This window comes from Linepithema humile, chromosome 5 (assembly GCF_040581485.1).
Source record: "Linepithema humile isolate Giens D197 chromosome 5, Lhum_UNIL_v1.0, whole genome shotgun sequence".
In the NCBI taxonomy this organism is placed as follows: Eukaryota; Metazoa; Arthropoda; class Insecta; order Hymenoptera; family Formicidae; genus Linepithema; species Linepithema humile.
In genome coordinates this window covers 23,614,911-23,634,580 of record NC_090132.1, presented here as the reverse complement: position 1 = coordinate 23,634,580, position 19,670 = coordinate 23,614,911, and the positions used below count along the sequence as shown (strand labels likewise).

The following is a 19,670-nucleotide window of genomic DNA, read 5'->3' as shown; positions in this document are numbered from 1 at the left end:
GGGAGTTGGTATGTTAAATTTTACAACGTTCTAGACATATAACTTAACTTACAATTAGGAGAAGGACAAGGCCAAATTATAATAATAAAGTAAGAATCAAGGAAGAAAAAGAAGGAGGAGTTGAGTAGAAGGGATTTAAAGAGAGAGTATTTATATCTTCTTTTTGTAAATATTACATTTCATATTTGCAAAGCTGAATAGCGCGCGTAGTGTGCGAAATGTTATGCTCTAGTATAAAATTTATACTTCATATAAGTTATATTTAATACAACTTGAATGTAAGTGCATCATTGCATATTATTAAAATACAATCAAAAGACACCATTTTATTAATATTTTATCATTATTATTATGTCGCTATTATAATATAATATGATATTTTAATTTGTGTTATTGATATTCTATGTATTGTACGTAACGCGGAATTTTTTGAATCATAAATAAGTATGTTACCAATTGGAAAAAATTATGAACATGACTATGTAGTTCTTGTCGATGGACATAGTTGGCGTTTCATGTACGATAATAGCAGCACAATCAGCTGATGTTTTGGTCGAAAATGTGATTTGGTAGTTTACGAAATACATAAGAATTGTTTTGATTTTATAAATATATTTGTAATTATGGTGAGTATCTTCTCTTCTATCAATTAGAACAATAAGATAACAAATAAATTATTGTGTCAACTAGTATTAAATTAAATGCATATATAGGATTGTGTTACACGAACAGTTTTAGGTTATATTATCTTTAAATATTAGTGCTAAAAAACCTGCCTAAAGGAGATAGATTGAAGGCCCTTCAAAGCATAAAAAAAATATACATGTTTTTTAACAGTAATTAATGTTTTATATTGAAAAGTGAATATTATTAAATAATGGTTAGTTTATGATTTCTTCTGTAATAAAATAAACTTTGCATTTTAGGATGAAAATATACTGCAAAACTGGACTCCTTATGCTAAAAAGTATGATCCTTTAAAGGCAGGGAGTATTGATGGGACAGATACAGAGCCTCATGATAAAGCTGTTAGTAGGGCAATACAGATGCACTATGAGCCACCACACAATTTGGAATCTACACCAGAAAGAACTTTATTTGTAGCTAGATTTGGTCCAAGAGTGACTAAACAAGATCTAAAAGAGGTACTATCACAGCTTTATAAAATAATATATTTAGTAATTTTAAAGTTTCTCACAAAAGTGAATATATCTTGCAGTGTATAATTTTATTAAATTATATATTAAACATTATATTATATCATTATTAATAAACTTCAAATGATTATTGTTTAGTTTTTCAGCAAGTATGGAAATGTTAGTTCAGTAAAAGTCATAGTGGATGTTGTAACTGGACTTTCTCAAGGATATGGTTTTGTAGAAATGAGAAGTGAAGATGATGCCAGAAGAGTGTTAAGAAGGACTACTGATGCTACATTAAAAGGATACAACATATTTATTGATTATGAATGTGGTCGCAGCATGAAGGGATGGAAACCAAGGAGACTTGGTATGTAATCAACAATTACATTTTGTACAATCTTTTTATACAAATGTTTTATACAAATTTTTGATTACTTAAATCTTCTCAGGAGGTGGTTTCGGTGGCAAGAAAGAATCAGGGCAGCTGAGATTTGGAGGAAAGGACAGACCGTTCAAACGACCCATTGTTCCTAATATTTTAAAGCCAAAAAGATAAATAATATCTACTTTAAAATTGTTGCTATATTATTTATTTCTTAAATCTATCCCTTACATATTTTTATCTATTATTTTGACACTAGAAACACTAATAAAATGCTATGCAAAATATAAAATATTTAATATATATTCAATATAATTTTTGCTATTCAAAAACATGGGTAGCGTTTACTTGAATATTTTTTACGTACTAATCTTACTATTTTAACATACCACAGATATGATGAGACATAATTCCCTGAATTGCGCGAATGATTTTGCATTATGTCTCCAAGGTGATCACAAAATGATTCGCTGCAAGATCATATTCGCTTTTGTGAGGAACTTTATACCGCATCGTCGCTGTCTCCCACATACGTCTCTCTCCATATAAGGAGGCACCTCCGCGATTCGATACAGATCGCACGCTTCCGAGCTTAAAGCTTTCCAGCCTGAGGCGCACTGACGACGCTGATAAGGCTCTTTTCTTTTGCACACGATTCAGCCCCGCACCTCACCAACGTCTCAGCCCACGTTCTTTCATAGCGGTTCCTATTTCATCGCTAAAATTGAAATCCTGCCCCGGTTTCTTTAACGTTCGTTCTCGCGATGCATTCTTTTCACTTTCAGCCAATGCAAATCGCAAAGAGCGTGCGTCGACGACGTGGATGTGTGCTGTTTGGAATTAGAAATACATAATTATTTATTATTAGATGTGTTATAAATATACGAAAAAAAATATTCGCAAGGATATTTTTACCTTAATAAATAGACTTTTAAAGTAGTCTTTTAAAATGTCATCGTTTGTTTAAAAAAACTATTAATAAAGTGTTCGTATTTATTGTGTATATTATTTTAAAAATATTCATATTTAATTAAAAATCGAAACTCTTATACGTATACTACAAACACAAAAAGATAAATCTCACATTAATTTGGCATACAAAAAATATGATATATTTTAAAACAAAATTTTTTTAATTTTAACGTTTTCATAGAATATTATAAACGATAGGCAAAGGGAGTTACTGGTTTTTCATTGTCAATAGTCATCGCGAAAAAGAAGAGAGAGAGAGAAAGAGAGAGAGAGTGAGTAAGAGAGAAAGAGGGCGGGGGCGTACATCGTAACAGGCCTACTTTTGGAGCAATCATCTGCCGACGACGTGGAGAGCGGATTGCAGCCTCTGCGATTCGGCGGCTGCGGCCAGAAAGCGGAGTCCGAGCGCTAGTAGAAACGGCGAGTATTTGCGGCGGCGTGACCGCCGTGCCGGTAAGAGACACGAAAATAGTAACAGCCAGGATCGTATCGCTCTCGCGTGGTCCACGGACGCGGATCTGCGATCTATTAATAGAGAGGGATGAGAGCGACTAACCGGAGCGCGGGCACGCTGCCCGGAGCCTTGCTGATGTCCAGCCGCGATTTCTCGGACTTCAGAGCGGCTCAGGCTGTCGCGGACTCCACATTCCACCGGGACGAGCTCTCCTCCTGTGTGCGTGTCTCTCTCGGCGAAGTGTGTGACCCTCCCTTGCTCTCACAGCTGCTGGTCCACCCTAGTGAAAAAAAAAGAATCATTTACCCCGCGCGCCCATACACACATACACACACGTTCACCTATACGCGCGCGCATCCACGCATTCGTCCACTCGCATTAACACCACCCGAGTGTAAGTTCAACATTTTTTCATACTGTGCTCGTTAATTTATACTCTTTTCATTCTTCTATTATTTCTTATCGTTTACATCAAAGCCGCCTCACCTGCTCGTCATTTCCGCTTTCTGAAGACGTTTGCCATGAATTGTGTCTATGTGCTTTTGCAGTGCGATTGTTGTGTGAACGTGAAATCAACGCGTATTGTAGTTAATATGAAAATTCTCGCCACGTTTGCTTCAGCAAGAATCGATTATGCGCGGCGAAATAGCTCGGTGAACGAGCAAATACTTTAACGAAGCTTTGAAAAGTCAGTCATATGATTTTTTCTCAGAAGGAAATCCTTTTAAAAGAAAACAACGTAAAATTGTGTAATTTTTATAAAAATATCTCTTTTTTTATATGAAAGAATTTTTTTAGTGTTGTTTTGCTGTGAGCGCTTTTTTATCGATCGCGAAGATTTAATTGGTTAAAAAATCTCGCGAAAATGTCTGATTATAGCGCGGCTTTATCTACTTAAAAGAGTTCATCAGTGCGATTTAATGAAAAAAGTTTGCCTTCAGTGCAAATTGAACGATGTAATAAACATGCTAATGAATGATTACGTATGGATAAAAGTTTGTTAATGCAAAATCACGTAATTAATGAAGAAATTTAAGATTTTGTTATTTATTTTTATGAATAAAATGCAATTTATAAAAACCGGCAAGAATAATAAAATAATTAAAAGTACAATAATATTAAAAAATAGGAGAGATAGTCCCGCGAGAAGCTACGGTGAGAAATATGTGAGATCAAAAGAATCTTATCTAAAATTATAAAATTTATAATACTAAATGTAAGTGATGCAAGATAAAAAATAGATAGAAGTTAAATAATAAATTTATTAAATAGCAAAAGACAAAAATACAGCGCAAAAGTTCAAAAGACATGACGGTCGAAAAATTCGCGGACATCTTTGAAATATTTTCGCACTGTTCCAAAATATTTTTCGATCATCGTCTAGTGTTACAAATGCTGTAATTGACAAAGCGAGACTTTGGTTTCCGCGGATCCTTCGTCAATCTCGCGAGAAACGGCCTTAGAAAGAGAGAAACGAAAATAAAGAGACCGAACGAGCGAGCATGTTGTACCTCTAAAATTAGAGCGACGAAGGAGAGAAGGGGACGGCTCCTTATAGAGCTTGCGACGCCGAGCTTGCGGCCAGGGTTAGCAAACTGGCATTTTCTCTTTCTCGCCTCGAAGTATCGGATTACGTCGGGAACATTGGTGCGCGCCATCCGGCCCATTCAACTTCGACTTTCTTCTCGTTTCCCTTTCCACGCAAGGTTCGGTTGCGCGTGCATTTTTCTACATTCGAGCATGTTTGCTTCTTACGCTCCCTTCAACCCCTCTCCACCTCTCTTCCACCCCTGGTTCTTCTGACTTCTGCAATACGTGAAACTATAATCAGTGAGGTGTTCAATTTTACATTCCTTCACATTTCTTTCTGTGTTCTTTTCCACTTTAAGTTTATCGTAGTGTTGATAAGTGATGTAAGTGACACTGGTGTAAATGAGAAATCGATTTCGATTAAAGATGATATCAAATTATGTCCGTGGTCTTAAATGCTGTAAAAGCTGTGATAGCGTACTGAGCGTTAAAAAGATAAAATTAACATTACGTAGAATATTTCGTTGTTCCTCTTTCAACTATTTTGCACAAAGATGTCAAAGGAAGTGTTGTAATACGCCACTCAACAATTTGAATTATGCAATTATATTTTGTGAAAAGTGCAGTGTGCTGCAGCTTTTATAAAAAATGCGATCTTATAACATTTAATATAAAAGAATGACATTTACTTAATCGCTTTATAATTCAATTTCTTTTTTATTAATTTTACAAGCTTTATAATTAACTTCTCGTTTTGTGTTGCAGTACCTTAAATAGCCGCCAACATGTCTGACGACGAGGACCAATACTCGTAAGTAATTGACGATAATTTATCAATCAATAATTTTTTTTAATTAATTGATTCTGCAAATTATTATCTATTTAGATTTGTAATTTTTAAATCGTTTATTTTAAAACTTGTAAATAATGCAAGTTCAAGAGTTCTTAAAACACTATGACATTAAAAAAAACATTTACGAAATGATATGATGGATTTATTAGAATTTAATAAAATGTTGAAAAAAATAGACTTGCATAATTTTCAAAATGAACGATTTATGGAATAATGTCTTTTATATGATATCGCTGTTCTCCGAGACGATTATCGTAAATCGAAATGCGAGAGAAAGATCAAGATATGCCCGAGACGATTTGCAGATTCGAGAAACAGATCTTTGTCAAAAGCAGCGATAGACAATATTTTGACGTTCGATGATTGTTGTCAAGTTATATAAAGCGTACTCAAGCAAAATAAATATCATTCACGTAAGATCGAACAGTGCCCATGATCTATGGCTTGGTCGTATTCCAATGTGCTGTTCTACACTTTTATCTAACTGTGCCGTCTCAATGTTCACCCCTTAGTGCATTTTTTAATGTCCCAATTGCACGAATTCCTTGATGAACAATTAAAATAAGAATCACAAATAGTTGTATAAATTAAAATATTATTTAGTGATAATTTTTTATGCCTAATTTTTCTTTTATTTTTTTTGTTCCTCCTTTTATATTTATATATTATATGCATTTCCGCTTTAAATTTTCGAAAATAGTATTGCCGTGCAATTTGCATGTATTTGAAATTAAATTATTTCAATTAATTATTTATTACTACAAGACACTTTAGTGTTTGAAAAGATTTACTACAAAACCGACATAGAAAAATTAGATTCTTTAAATTTACAAATAGTAAATAAAGTTAAAATTTGATGAATAATAGCACACTCAGACCATAAATTAACACTCGTGGAAGATAAGTAGTGTAAAAAAAACAAGAGCTTTTAAAAGAACCCTAAAAGCCTAAACCCCTAACTTGCAAGAGCAGCTCCCCAGGCCCCCCCCCCTTGCCCCACCCCCGTTTGTTACACGTTTAAACAATTGCTCTCACCGTTTTCGCTCCGACTAACTAGACTTTTTTCCGTTTTCTCTTTTGCAGCAGCGAGGAGGAAGTCGAAGAAGTGTAAGTGCTCCTTTAAATTCCTTAATATTGCTCCTAGTGTCCTTCTAACGTTTGACTTGTTTCATTTTCTCATTTCAGGAAGTAAGTTTCAGAGGCTTGTAACGACTACTATAGCTACTGCGAAAACGCGTCGCGGTATTTTGATCTTTTTAAAGCTGTTCAATCTCGTAAAAGTCACGAAGTCGTTTTTCTTGCTAGTCGTGTGTATATAGATAGTCATATTTGTAGCAGATAGCATCAGTTTTAACCGAAATATCAAAATTAGCTGCTGCCTGATCCGATTTTTTTTCGTAAAAATAGAAGTGTGTTTTTAAAAGATACGGTGTTTCATCTGTAACATTGATCCAATGTTTTGCCGAGAAATATTTATAGAAATTCAAAAAGTTGCGTGCTGCAGATTAGAGTTGTTTTTTTCTTTCTTTTCTCCTTTCTTTTTTTTTGGAATAGTTTTTGTTGTAGTTGCAAAGTGCTTCTTTCGCTAAATTATTAAAGTATCGGATTAAAAAAAAGATTAACTTTGCAGTATTAAAATTGACTTAAGTTTTAAAAGTTTTGACAATAAAAATTTTAAATATTATATTTTCTCAAAGTCTAAGAAAAAATGAGTTAGATCACTGTTGCGCTGAATTTTGTTAATATTACGCTAATTTTATTTTTTTTATTTTTATTTAAAGTTAACGTAATATTACAAATAAAATATTTTAAGATCATACATCAAGTTCAAACTTACGAATAATAATTAAAAATGTTAATATTTTACAAAAGTTAGCTGCACAATTAACTTATTGTTAGAAATTAATAGAAATTAATAGCGAGAGAAGCACAGCGATGATTAATTGCCTTCCCATCTGCGCGCGTGCTACATATTAAATTATTCTCTCGGACTATGATTTATGAATTCCGTCTTCTTCTTTTTTGTTTATTCTCACTCCCTGTCTCTCTGTCTGTGTGTATCTCCACATACAACACACAAAACCAACCAACCAACCAATCAATCAAACCAACCACCATCACTCGTCATCGACCGATCGGCTAATCGACCCGCGCGGTACGATACAAAAAATGTCAAAATCAAAGGCAGCCGGAGAAGAAGACCGAGTAAGTTTTGCACACGACAAATACTAAACGTCTCTCCTTTTTTTTCGGCCAATAAATGGTGTGCATTTACGCACTGTCGTCAGTGTCGTTTACCAACTTTTTTTTTCGTTGTCTAATCGTTGTCTTGTCTTGATGTCGGTGTAATCTTTCACTGTTCGTCCGTTCTCTGTTGTACACTCTGTTTACTTTGTTTTCTTCATCTTACACACGTTGTGCCGCTGCAGTAATTTTTTTTTGCATAGAATTTTTGTAGCAGTATATTTGCTGGCTCTTTTTCTCTCTTTCTCTCTTTCTCTCTTTCTCTCTTTCTCTCTCTCTCTCTCTCTCTCTTCTCCAATTTCTTCCTTTTTTCCTTTTGTTTTTATTTTCAGTCTCTCCCTTCGTTTCCTCCCCTCACTATCTTTCTCTTTATCCATCTTTTTTTATGGAATAATTTTTATACAGTGGATAAAATAATATTTGCATATTTTATTTATTTTGGGGTACTTTTGCATATAAAAGAAGAATATTGCTGCAAAGTGATTATATTGAAATGTATATGTTATTTTGATTTGCACCAATGCATCGAGAGGCGCTTTTCAGTAACATTCTTTTTATTTTTTCTTCTTTTACAAGACTGTTTCAAAAAAGATTGTTGATGTGATCATTCTTGTTTTTCAACTTTTGGAACAATATATTTTGTATTCGCGGGTGTATTCGCTGTCTTCTTAACGTCTGTCTTGTGCCGCTGTTTGCGTCGATGGTTAAAAAACAACATCGCTACCGCGCTTTTCTATGTACAGACGATATATTCGCACACATATCTCATATATGAAACACACGATGTATACAATAATACACATGAGACCCTTTACAGAAACATTCGGACACAGGCTACTCATTATACTCGCAAAAGTATACATTTCTCACCCGCATTTCTCCATGCCTATTTTTGTCCTCGTCGTGCCTATCATTATATTTGTCGCCTAATCAGCCTCTGTTACTCGCATTACGGCAACTGGGCAACGAAAACGTTTTTGCAAAGCGCTACATACGAGATCCCTGTTGAGGAAAAGTAATGATGAGCCGCTTAATTGTGAAAGCAATGTACACCGATCACGCTCGCAATAAATGTTGAAACGAGACCAAATCTCGCTCAAATCAATCGAGCAGTTCAGATTTAGTTTGCACAGAAAAAAAAAAAAAAAAAAAATAAGAAAGAAAGGCGCAAGTTGGAGACGAGCGATACCGATTATAATTTACGTGCAGCTTTGTGCAGTCCTACGTAAGCGACGATCAGTCACACTATCTTATTAATGAATCTGTACTTTCTTTTTTTTATAGGGGTAGGGCATCCCAAAAGTAAGTTGAATATATCGAGGTGTTTACACGTCAATAATATACCTTCCCTGTTCTTCAACTGCTCTTTTCCCCAAATCCCCTTTATTCGCCCCTCAATTCGGTTTTCCAGACGTTGATTAAATTTAATCTTTGCGTAAAGACAGTCATTATTTCTTCTTTATTTACGAGATTTAATAAAGCAATTAAATTATTTGTAAGTTTGATGTTAACGAGCCATATTTAACAATGAGTAATGATCAGACGGACTTTTGACTCCTTTCTCGGGAAATTAAAGAAGGATAAAATGACAAGAAAATTACAATTAAAATTATCTGACGTCAGTGAAACCGGCTACCAGCCCCACAAATTTACATTCTGGCAGGAATGAGATCATAGGAAACGCTTCGACATTTCGTGTTACGATCGAACAGCGCGTTGTAAATTTGCCAATTTCTATCTATATCGCGTGGAGGATATGTTGTTTACAGAAACGAATCAGATAGCGCGATCATTGGCCTGCGATGACGACGAATAATGGAATATTTTCTGAAAGCGGTGTGTCAGCGAAATACATCGTTGGGCGACGCGTAAATATTCCATGGCGAGATTGCATAACATTAAATGCGCGACGATACTTGAGCTGTTTGGGAACTTGCCAGGCGTTTCATAAATATATGCACAATAACGTAACACAGTTTATTCTCAGACCGACGTCTGCTCAAAATGTACTACGCCCTAACGCCGACGTGATCTTATTGGCCGTACGATGCAATGTCTGCGTTTTCTCGCGAATTTTTCTTATTCGCACTATTCATGCCGCCGAAGCAAAATTATTTAATCAATCGTGGTAAAAATAGGACTTCGATTATTTGCAGATTTAATATTTTTTTCTGAATCGTAATCTTTCTAATTTATTTCACACTTTATGAAAATACAAATATAAATTTTGCAAAAAAAGTTTTAATTGCAATTTGCATTTTATATTATTATTAAATTCAAATAATGGTTTACGTGACGTTCTGGATCTCAATCCTGTCAATGATATCTAATCATTCGTTGTCAGTGTTCAAAGCCCCTCTCTTCCCCCTCGTATTACTTCATTTCTCTTTGGTACCCTCGCGTGTTTTACGTTTTGTCTCTCTGATTAATAACGAATTAACGAATTGTACATAATCACGTTTTTTTGTCCGAGTTACATCAAAGTGATGTTTTTACATTTCAAAACTCGTCATTGTGTTCGATTTCCCCTTATTAATTATGTTGATTGATACTTTATGCCATAATTGATCGACTCGCAAGCAATAATTGTAATATCCACACACGCCTGCAGATCCCATTAATAAATGGTTCTTACATCCCAATGGTATTTTTCGTAATAAATTGTTTAAAAATATTGAAAATTTTAATCAACGTTTTTAACTGAAAAAATATAATTGCAATTAAAAAAAACCATCGCAATATCTTCCTACATTTCACATTTTCTTCGAGCAATTCATTTTATGAAAAGAATTATATTCTTATGAATTTTGACGAATTGCGATTTCTAACTCGGAATCTAAAAATTCGAGTAAAAGTTAAATATTTCGAAAAACAATTTCGAACCGATACACACGAAATTGTTATTTCCCGATAGCTCGATAAGCTTGTTGTCTCTATATCTCTTCTGATTACGAATTCACCCAAGACAGGATTTTTCGCTACTTTCATTAATGCCTTCTTCCATGATTCGCTGGCGGTGCGCACTTTGGTTTCTTCTATCTACATGCTTGCACATTACTTGCCTTATTATCTGCCTTACTCTTCTATTCCCTTACTTTTTTTTTATCTACTATTTTCACTTTTTTTTCTCTCTTTTTCACATCGTTTTTGCCTCATCCTCTTCTGTTCCACTCTATTTTCTTTTTCTCTGATTTTTTGTTGATCCGTTCGTGTATCTATCTGTCTGACTGTTCCGCCCATGTGTTGTCTGTGTGTGTATACGTGCGACGAGCGGCATTGAATAATATGCACTACGAGAGAGAATGGATGGAGTTATAATAAAGTAGTGGAGATGGACGTTGAAAATCGCGTGTGGAGTCCTGGGGGATCTCGCGAGATCTTCCAGAGAGCGGGCTCAACCGTCTTGATTTAAAGAGAGTTACTTTTGTTTTTGCTGCGGCCGTCTTCAGGGAATCTGGCGAGAATATCGAGTTTATGAAGGTGAGTGTACTTGCAAATATTACATGTAATACTCACAATTTCCCATGCGATTATAATTTTATCAAATGATTTACGAAAAATAAAATATATTAATATACCGTTTTGTGTGTATTCTTGACATTGGGAAATATTGAGTTCTAACATGATTATTAAAACAGATACAAATATACATGCAGAATTAATATGTCATCAAAAATTCAGAGGCAAGAACAAAAAAGAAGTGACCTCGACGAACAGCTCAAAGAATACATAGCAGAATGGCGAAAGCAACGAGCCAAGGAAGAGGACGACTTGAAGAAATTAAAGGTATGATTACTTCTTTATACCATGTACTCCTTTTTCTAATTTTATACTCAATTAGTTCTGTGTCTAAAGAATGTATTCTGTTCAGGAAAAGCAAGCCAAGCGCAAAGTCACCCGCGCGGACGAGGAGAAGAGATTGGCTCAGAAGAAGAAGGAGGAAGAGGAACGTCGCCAACGTGAAATTGGTAAATACCTTAATCCGTATAATTTCCTCTTTTACATAAATTTAGAAGCTTAATCAAGCGTTTTAAAATTTTTAGAGGAGAAGAAACAACGTGATATTGAAGAGAAGAGAAGGTAGGTGTTTTATCTTTGAATCTTATCAATTTGTTTGTATAAAGTGTTTCATAATAGTATATAAATATTTAAAAAATTTATTTGCAAGATTATTTTGTGTAACAATATTGTATAAAAATAGAATCTACTCTCTTTCTCTCTCTAAATATAAGCAAATTTTTTATTTGTGTCAAAATAAAAATTAAAACAAAGAAAATGAAAATGGTTTTATGTAGAATTTCGATAAATAAATAAAGAACGACTAATTAGAATCAAAACATGAATATTTACGTTATAAATGATTGCTATAGCCTGCTTTAGACGATCTATAAAATGCGCGATAGAATTCGAGATAAAAAAACTATTTATGTAATAAGAAACATATAAAATATACCGTTCGTAAAATTATAAATAGAATTCTACTTCTCACTCTGTTGCGAATTATAGATCGTCTAAAGTAGTAGCTTTAGATAATGATCGCGAGAATGTAAAATTATTTATATGTCACTAACGGTGATAAGTGACATTTTTTGCAATCAATAATACTACGCATTTATTTATTTATGAAATGTGATATTTTTTCGCGATAGTTGGACATTTTTTTCGCGATCGTTATTCACGCGATCATCCATTATAAATATACATATATAGTCGCGGTTTAATATGCTTTTTCCATTTATCAAGAACAAATTAATTAAAATTGAAGGAACTGCAAAATTTTTGTCTTATTTTAGCGATGCAATTGATTTTAAACTTGTGTATATGTGAGTTTCAAATGAAACTAATGAAATTGATCTCTTGTGGTTACATAACTATCTAAAATATAACAAAAATTTGTATCAATACTTTTTAATTTAAAAATAATTTTCTCAACAAATTGAATTTTGTACACTACTTATGAAACACTTTTTACTACATTTTAAAATATTTTTATGCTTTGATTTATTCTAACTTATTATATTTTAGGCGCTTGGAGGAATCGGAAAAGAAACGACAGGCTATGATGCAAGCGATGAAAGATCAGAGCAAAGCAAAGGGTCCAAACTTTACCATCACCAAGAAGGATCTTGCGGTGAGTAACCGAATACTTTGTCGACTGCTTACAACAATTTAATCCGAATAACCTTTACGTAAATCTAGGGTAATCTTTCATCGGCGCAACTCGAGCGTAATAAGACGAAAGAGCAGCTCGAAGAGGAGAAGAAAATCTCTCTTAGCATTCGCATCAAGCCCTTGGAAATTGAGGGTCTATCTATTGACAAGCTTCGTACTAAGGCTACCGAGTTGTGGGAGTCCATTGTCAAACTTGAAACCGAAAAGTACGATCTGGAGGAGCGACAAAAGCGTCAGGACTACGATGTGAGTTTTTATGATTGATCGAAACGATTGTAAAAAATATTAAAAATTTCTCACTTTTATCTGAGCAACGTAAACTTATCGCATTTCTAATCAAATTAAAAATAACATTTTAAAGAAAAATTTCTTACTTGTTATAAGATTTTAAGTAGTATTAAATTTATATAGAAAGAATGAATTTATATTTATACATATATAATATTTTAATACGCAATACGGCTTTCATAAAAAAAATAAAAAAATAAAGATGCGTTGATCATTCCGTTTGGAGTTGCTTGGACAAGAGTTTAATTATAGTCTATGCTATGTTATTGATAAATCGATATCGTCGCTTTATCGTAGCTTAAAGAGCTGAAGGAACGTCAAAAGCAACAACTGAGGCACAAAGCCTTGAAGAAGGGTCTCGATCCCGAGGCTTTAACTGGAAAATATCCCGTATGTAATTTCTTATATAATGTATTATCATATAAAAAAAAGGAAAATGGCGGAAGGAGATGACGGAGATTAATTAAAATATTTTCTTTTTACAGCCAAAGATCCAAGTTGCCTCCAAGTATGAACGTCGCGTAGATACTAGGTCCTATGATGATAAGAAGAAACTTTTCGAAGGTGTAAGTATACTTTGTTACTTTGTAAAACTTATTCGATGGTTTCCACCCAGAATACGATATTATACACCTTGAATTCTTTTTCGCAAACACTTATACGCCAGTCGAACACGCAGTATCAAAAATATCACCATATTATTGAATAAAATTACAAACTACAGATACTACAAAATAAAAGACATCAATTGTGAAGAAAAGTACGTAAAAATAGAAATTCTTGCCCTTTATAATAAACTGGCGAATGCGATAAGAATGAATCTACTTAAAGAACAGTGATCAGTGAGCATATGTCGATTGAATCACAGGGCTATGACACGCTCTTAGCGGAGCTGACCGAGAAAAACTGGAAACAGAGAAGTGAACAATTTCTGAAGCGCACCAAAAGTGAGTCCAATCGTGATCTCTCTCTGTCACTGTATCAACCCTTTTCTTGCTTGTCTTGTTGATTGTACCCTTCAAAATCATTGTCGACGATCGTGTTTCTAATTTCTTTAATTGTTCTTCGTTGACTAAAAAAAAAAGAAATGGTCAAGGTATCTATCAACCAAATTACTGTTGTGTTCGTGTTGTTTCGATGGTGTATATAAAAGCACGATATATCGTATTTGTGCTCACACATCGATAGCGATACGTTTTCACGTGCACTGCCAGCATGAGAGAGACGCGACAAGCAGTCACCACCTCAAAAATAATCTCGCTGTAATAACGTTGCCGACTTTTGTGAATTTGTCACTTCATGTCACTCCCCAAGAAATTGTATCATACGTATTTCCCCTTGATAGCTGACAGATGTTTGATTTATATTTCGCGTGAATTCTATATATTTATTTACGGACGTTATGAGCGAAGTATCAAAAACCATAACCCATTGAAGGATGGGACTCATGAGAGAATCTTTGTGATATTAATTCTGAACCATAACTCTCTGCCATAACTTCGCCACGGAGGGATTTTTACGACCCAGGAAAAGCAACAGTGCGGAGGGCAGGTTTCCCCGGGCGAAAGTTTTCCGAAGTGTGAGAATAACTCCTAGCATGCCATTCTGTCCATTGGTGTTTCAGGGTCTGACCGATCAACAGAAGGAGACCTTAGAGAAACAATGGGCTGAACAGAAGGAACAGTTCTTGGGTCGCCAGAAGAGTATGTATGATCTCCACTTTCGAGGCAGGCTTCGAGCAGGCATCGAATTAGGAGCTTTGAAAAAGCTTTCGATGCCCCTCGATACGTCTAAGTACACGCGCGAACGTACTGATAGAACTTCAGGATATTTTTTTTAATAATAATTAATTTAACATTATTACAAAATTATTACGATATTTGATATTATCGTGGTATTTGAAAATTAATTCGAAATTTGTTCCGAAAAGACAAGATTTTTACTTTAGCTGATATTTTAAAGAATTGTTAAAATTTTTTTCGATATAATTCAAAATTTATGTTGCATACGTGTATATGTGTGTATTTATATATACTTATTTTGTCATAATTTTATTGTAAAATTTGAATTAATCAATCTTGCATTTTTTTTTATTGTTATACAAACCTCTTGCTTTTTATGGATAACAGCGAAGTTACCTAAGTGGTTCGGCGAGCGACCGGGCAAGAAGCCTGGCGATCCCGAGTCACCCGAGGGTGAGGAAGACGTGAAGGCTGCCGTTGACGACGACCTCGATGAGCCGCAATTCGAAGAGGAGGAGGAAGAAGAGGCGGGCGAGAAGGAGGAAGTCGAAGAGGAGGAAGAGGAAGAGGAGGAAGAGGAGGAAGAGGAAGAAGAAGAGGAAGAGGAGGAGGAGGAGGAGGAAGAAGAAGAATAAAACTTCTAACTTGCTTCGGCATCTTTCACAAATATTAAAAAGCGTATTTCAAAAAAAAAAAAAATTGATCATCGCACAGTTTCGTTAACGTATCTCGAACCGTCGAACGTAGTCAGTGGCGAGAGTAGAAATGCCTGTACGTCTGCGACGTCTTTTATCCACTTCCGGAAGTGCTGCAGATCTTCGTCGCCATCCTAAGCGTCATCGTTAAGCTTTTTCTCAAAATTCCAACGCTGAGTTTGGGACGAGACGGATGCTACTTCTGTAGTAGACCATACTATTACCGTATGTGGACTGTCACTTCTATTCATTGCGCGGCTACTACTATTACTACTACTACTATATCTATTATTATACTACTACTACTCCTATTGTAATTGTTACTATTGCTACTACTACTACTACTTCTGTTACTATTATTATTATTATTATTGTACAAACGCAGGCACACGAGTCATTAAAATAAAACGGTTTATCATATAAAATCCGTTACGAGCATGCAGAGTTTCGCGCGCCCATACAGCATGTACTTACCATCCCGAGTTCTGCGTTCTTCGATAAACAAGAACACATATAACATAGTAAAAGCATCTATCCAAAAAGAAACACACTGATTCAATAATATTCTTCAAACCAAATATTTTCCCCCGCAATAATTCTTCACGATTTTGAAATATTCTCAAGTTTCAAAATGCTTGATGTTAATTCGATGTCAATTCGAAGTGCATCGCGTCGTGCAATACTTTTCCAGTCTTTAGCACAAATATGATGTGTCGACCTTGGCTATACGGATATGCTGATTCACTTGCGGCTTTGATTATCAAGATATTGCAATAATTACGCTTTGACGTCATAATGAGTATATTAACGAAACAATGCGTAGTTATATTAACAACAGTTTCTCAACGCAAAAAAATTTAATGACTTAAATATTTCGCGGCGGGTCATTTTAAATGAATGTGATAACAAATAATTTCAAACTTTTTAATTTTGGACATAAAAGTTCCAAGTTTATTTAAAATAAAGAAAATTGAAATTTAGAATAAAGAAAAATTTTCTTTACTTTTATACAAACGGTATATAGAACCAGTCCGTTACTTGAACCGAGATTCACATAAATGTGGGAATAATTACTCGGAAATAGCAGCGGTGCGCAAACGAGCCAAAATACGATGCCAAAAAGAAATCAACACATCGGAAATAGATTTTCGTCGGAGACGGCTCGCGACTCGATAAAGTGAAGCGAACAGAATCGTGTCACGTGAGCCGAGCAGAAACGGACGCAACATCATTCGTTATAAATTACAATTGCAGGCAGGTTTGCGGATGAGAACAATGATACGGTGGCACGAGGACGGAACGAAGCAAGCGGTGCGATTAGCAACGGAGTCGATCCGCTGCTCTTGTTAGTGATTAATTGTTCACTTGTCTGCTAAGTCCACCTAAGTAAGAGTAGTAGAGGAGCTAAGCAGTACCTAGGAAGATTAAATCCTCGCGTATCAGTAGCATAACGACCAGATATTCGCAGAGTTTATTTAAAAAAAATATATACAAGTAGTTATATGTATGACGAATTGGGAAAACAGTTTGTACTTTCTAAAAAAAAGTGTAATTAGAGCAAAAAAAAAAGAATAACAAATTTCACGAATGTAAAGTTCAAGAGCGCAAGTATAAAATTACACGTTTATGTTTGTGTGATTAATAATATGCTTCTATACGACAGTTCGCGAGCACGAGCTTCTCAATTTCGAGAGACTCGTTTAAAGTTCAATCCAAGTTTAGATTCGTCGCCCACGCGCCCGTACACGCGACAAGTCTCCTCAGGTGAACCCGCTCAAATCATTCTCTCGAGATGTTCGAGTCTATCGCTAGTCTGACGTGTCGCTATTTCCCGCCGGCTTGACCGCTGTCCTCTTTCCTCGTCCCCTCTGTTCATTGTCGCTCTCGCTCTTTCCTCGTCTGTTATACTGGCTTGTGAGCCTCTTGTCGTTTCGGTCGCAACTATTTATAATGGTAAGCCGCCGGAGTCCTCGTATTCCTCGAGATCACACGCGTTCTCTCCGCGCCTCTGCGGTTTTTCATCCTACGTCTGGAGAACGGTCCTGTTTAAGTGCATTAGCGTCATTAGTAGTGCAGCCTGCCAAGAGCATTCGTCTGTGTGCGCCAGACTGGCCTTTCCAAATTCCATTCACTTTAACCGAACTTTAACCGAACAAAATGACCAGACGGACAACCGTTGACTCATTGCATCGCATCGCGTCCGCATCGTCTAGGACGTCAGTGAGAGTTATCGCTGCGTATCGCCGTAGATACTAATTGACAAATGTCGCCAAGAGCCTCCCCTCCCCCCAAGTTAGAATATTAAGTGTTACCTAACAGTGCAGCCGAGTGTTAAAAATGCAAATGCAAGTCGATGCAAGCGGCTGGTACTTGAGCGCGTTCACCTGAGGTCGTCCGAACGATCGAACAAGTGCTGATCTATTACTCGACGCGTGTGTTTCGCGACATGCAAATGTTCGTAACTAACGGCCGCGTGTTTGCGAGAGCGTATCGCTTGCTGCGGCGTTGATCGCCATCGTGGCCAAGGCGGCGTTACGCGATCCTATCTTTGGTGTGATCATGTTGATTACGAAAGCCGGAAAAGGAGGAGCGACGGCGTGCTGATACGGTACGGCTCGCTGACGAGAGAGCCGCTTTCAATGAGGTAAGCGACAATCGACCTCCATCCTTCGATAATGGGATCGATACACCTCGATTGTTCCTCGCTTGAAATAAAATAAAATGGTAAAAGAATTGCAGCACGTATTCAAATATGCAGGAAGAGATTGATTTTTAAGTGGAATATTAAATAGAGGAAAGACAAATCGGAGTTCTTAACATATTATTTCTATCATCACCTAAAAATAATTTATTTTTGACTAGCAAACATTGTAAACAACAAAATAATTAAACGCAATAATTTGTCAATATAACTCAAGAGATGCAGAAATCGTTAAATCATTAACGATGTCTATTCAAATCTACGAAACTGATATTTATGATAAAACAATGGAATTAACTCTACATTGTACAGAAATTTATCAACATAATATTCTCTTTTCTTTATCATATTTTATTGTTAATTATTAGTTACTTGAAACTTGAATTAAATGTCAAACGCTAAAAATAAAAAATCATGCAATGTAAATCAATGCAATATATAATCGCATTGTCAAATAATCTATATATAATCTAATTCGAAATACATTCATATTTTGATATGTATTTTTGTTGTTATTTTTCGCCTCACGTACAATACGTCTACTATTGTTTAATGCATGCGCATATAGATAAGCGATAATGCCATTTATGGCATTATGGAAAATGGAATTGTGACTTTGCAAGTCTTCAGAAGCCATAATAAGCAAGGTAATACCCCGAGCTGCTTCTTCTAAGTTAGTCATGAGAGACCAAATGATGGAATTGTAGGACTCAAGAGTGACCAAATGTTTACTAAACGCTTTGCTAACGAAAAGCACATTGGAAAAATTCGTTTATGGATTTTTTTTGGTTTAATTTCCGAAATTTTGTAATTGAATTTATTCAGTTTGTGTAAACTTGAAACTTGTCGACGATATGGCAGAGGAAGAAAATAAGGAAAATGCGGAGAAATACGAAGAAGATGATACAATCGAAGAAGGGTGAGAATCGTAAATTTTTTATGATGTACTTTTTTGTACGTAAGAGTGGCGCATTTATTTTAACGCATAAATATTTCTGAGTTGTACAAAATTAGCATATGATATGAGAGGAATAACAATAAAGAGATTATACTTTATTATTTCGTATTATTCTTTCCATTGCGATTAAATTTATTTCTAGTAGTTTTTATAGCTGTAGATATATCTTTTTGCAAATTTTTTTTTTTAGTTTAAAATTAATGCGTCGTATTTTTTTGCTGATTTTAAATTGCTTGTACTATGTTTGTTCATTCCTTCCACAGCAACGAAGGTAAGAGCAAGAAATACGGTCTTGTTCACATTGAACATTGAGCAGTTATCTTACAATTTATTAATTATAAATATATATTTCTTTATTAATAGATATTTCTTTATTTAAAATATGCGAAGTATATTCTTTAACAAACAACAACCAGGATAAACGTAGAATGTATAATTAAAAATAACAAGATTTTCCGGATTTAAGGAAGATTTTTTTCATAATACATAAATCACAAGTCCATATAAACGAGAAAACCGGTTACTTGCTCACATTGA

General features: G+C 35.1%; 2 protein-coding genes and 2 long non-coding RNA genes across 15 annotated transcripts; 2 read left to right on the top strand and 2 right to left on the bottom strand.

The window, feature by feature from the left end:
• Window positions 1-472: 472 nt before the first annotated feature.
• On the top strand, window positions 473-1,721 carry LOC105670290 (U11/U12 small nuclear ribonucleoprotein 35 kDa protein-like). Its single transcript, XM_012363727.2, has 4 exons — window positions 473-626; window positions 927-1,145; window positions 1,296-1,509; window positions 1,592-1,721. Exons 1-4 carry the CDS (start codon window positions 624-626, stop codon window positions 1,696-1,698), a joined length of 543 nt encoding a protein of 180 aa, XP_012219150.1. The 5' UTR covers window positions 473-623; the 3' UTR covers window positions 1,699-1,721.
• On the bottom strand, window positions 548-2,956 carry LOC105670291 (uncharacterized). Of its 2 annotated transcripts, none has more exons than XR_001100410.2 (3): window positions 2,817-2,956; window positions 1,914-2,354; window positions 548-1,672 (listed from the first exon to the last, which is right to left on the bottom strand). It is a non-coding gene; the product is annotated as an uncharacterized lncRNA (long non-coding RNA). The 2 variants fall into 2 exon arrangements; XR_001100409.2 differs by having other exon boundaries at window positions 2,801-2,926.
• A 94-nt stretch (window positions 2,957-3,050) lies between these two features.
• On the top strand, window positions 3,051-16,020 carry up (Troponin T, skeletal muscle). 11 transcript variants are annotated; one of them, XM_067354933.1, is made up of 15 exons: window positions 3,051-3,169; window positions 5,246-5,291; window positions 6,417-6,440; window positions 8,862-8,879; window positions 11,027-11,057; window positions 11,259-11,363; window positions 11,449-11,545; window positions 11,621-11,657; window positions 12,603-12,708; window positions 12,777-12,995; window positions 13,335-13,427; window positions 13,523-13,603; window positions 13,906-13,984; window positions 14,662-14,740; window positions 15,167-15,383. In XM_067354933.1, exons 2-14 carry the CDS (start codon window positions 5,266-5,268, stop codon window positions 14,706-14,708), a joined length of 963 nt encoding a protein of 320 aa, XP_067211034.1. In that variant the 5' UTR covers window positions 3,051-3,169; window positions 5,246-5,265; the 3' UTR covers window positions 14,709-14,740; window positions 15,167-15,383. The 11 variants fall into 11 exon arrangements, with proteins under 11 accessions (XP_067211034.1, XP_067211031.1, XP_067211028.1 ...); XM_067354930.1 differs by lacking the exon at window positions 14,662-14,740 and having other exon boundaries at window positions 3,053-3,169; window positions 15,167-16,020; XM_067354927.1 differs by lacking the exon at window positions 13,906-13,984 and having other exon boundaries at window positions 3,056-3,169; window positions 15,167-16,020.
• An 893-nt stretch (window positions 16,021-16,913) lies between these two features.
• LOC105670292 (uncharacterized) lies at window positions 16,914-18,376 on the bottom strand. Its single transcript, XR_001100411.2, has 2 exons — window positions 17,787-18,376; window positions 16,914-17,516 (listed from the first exon to the last, which is right to left on the bottom strand). It is a non-coding gene; the product is annotated as an uncharacterized lncRNA (long non-coding RNA).
• Window positions 18,377-19,670: the final 1,294 nt, after the last annotated feature.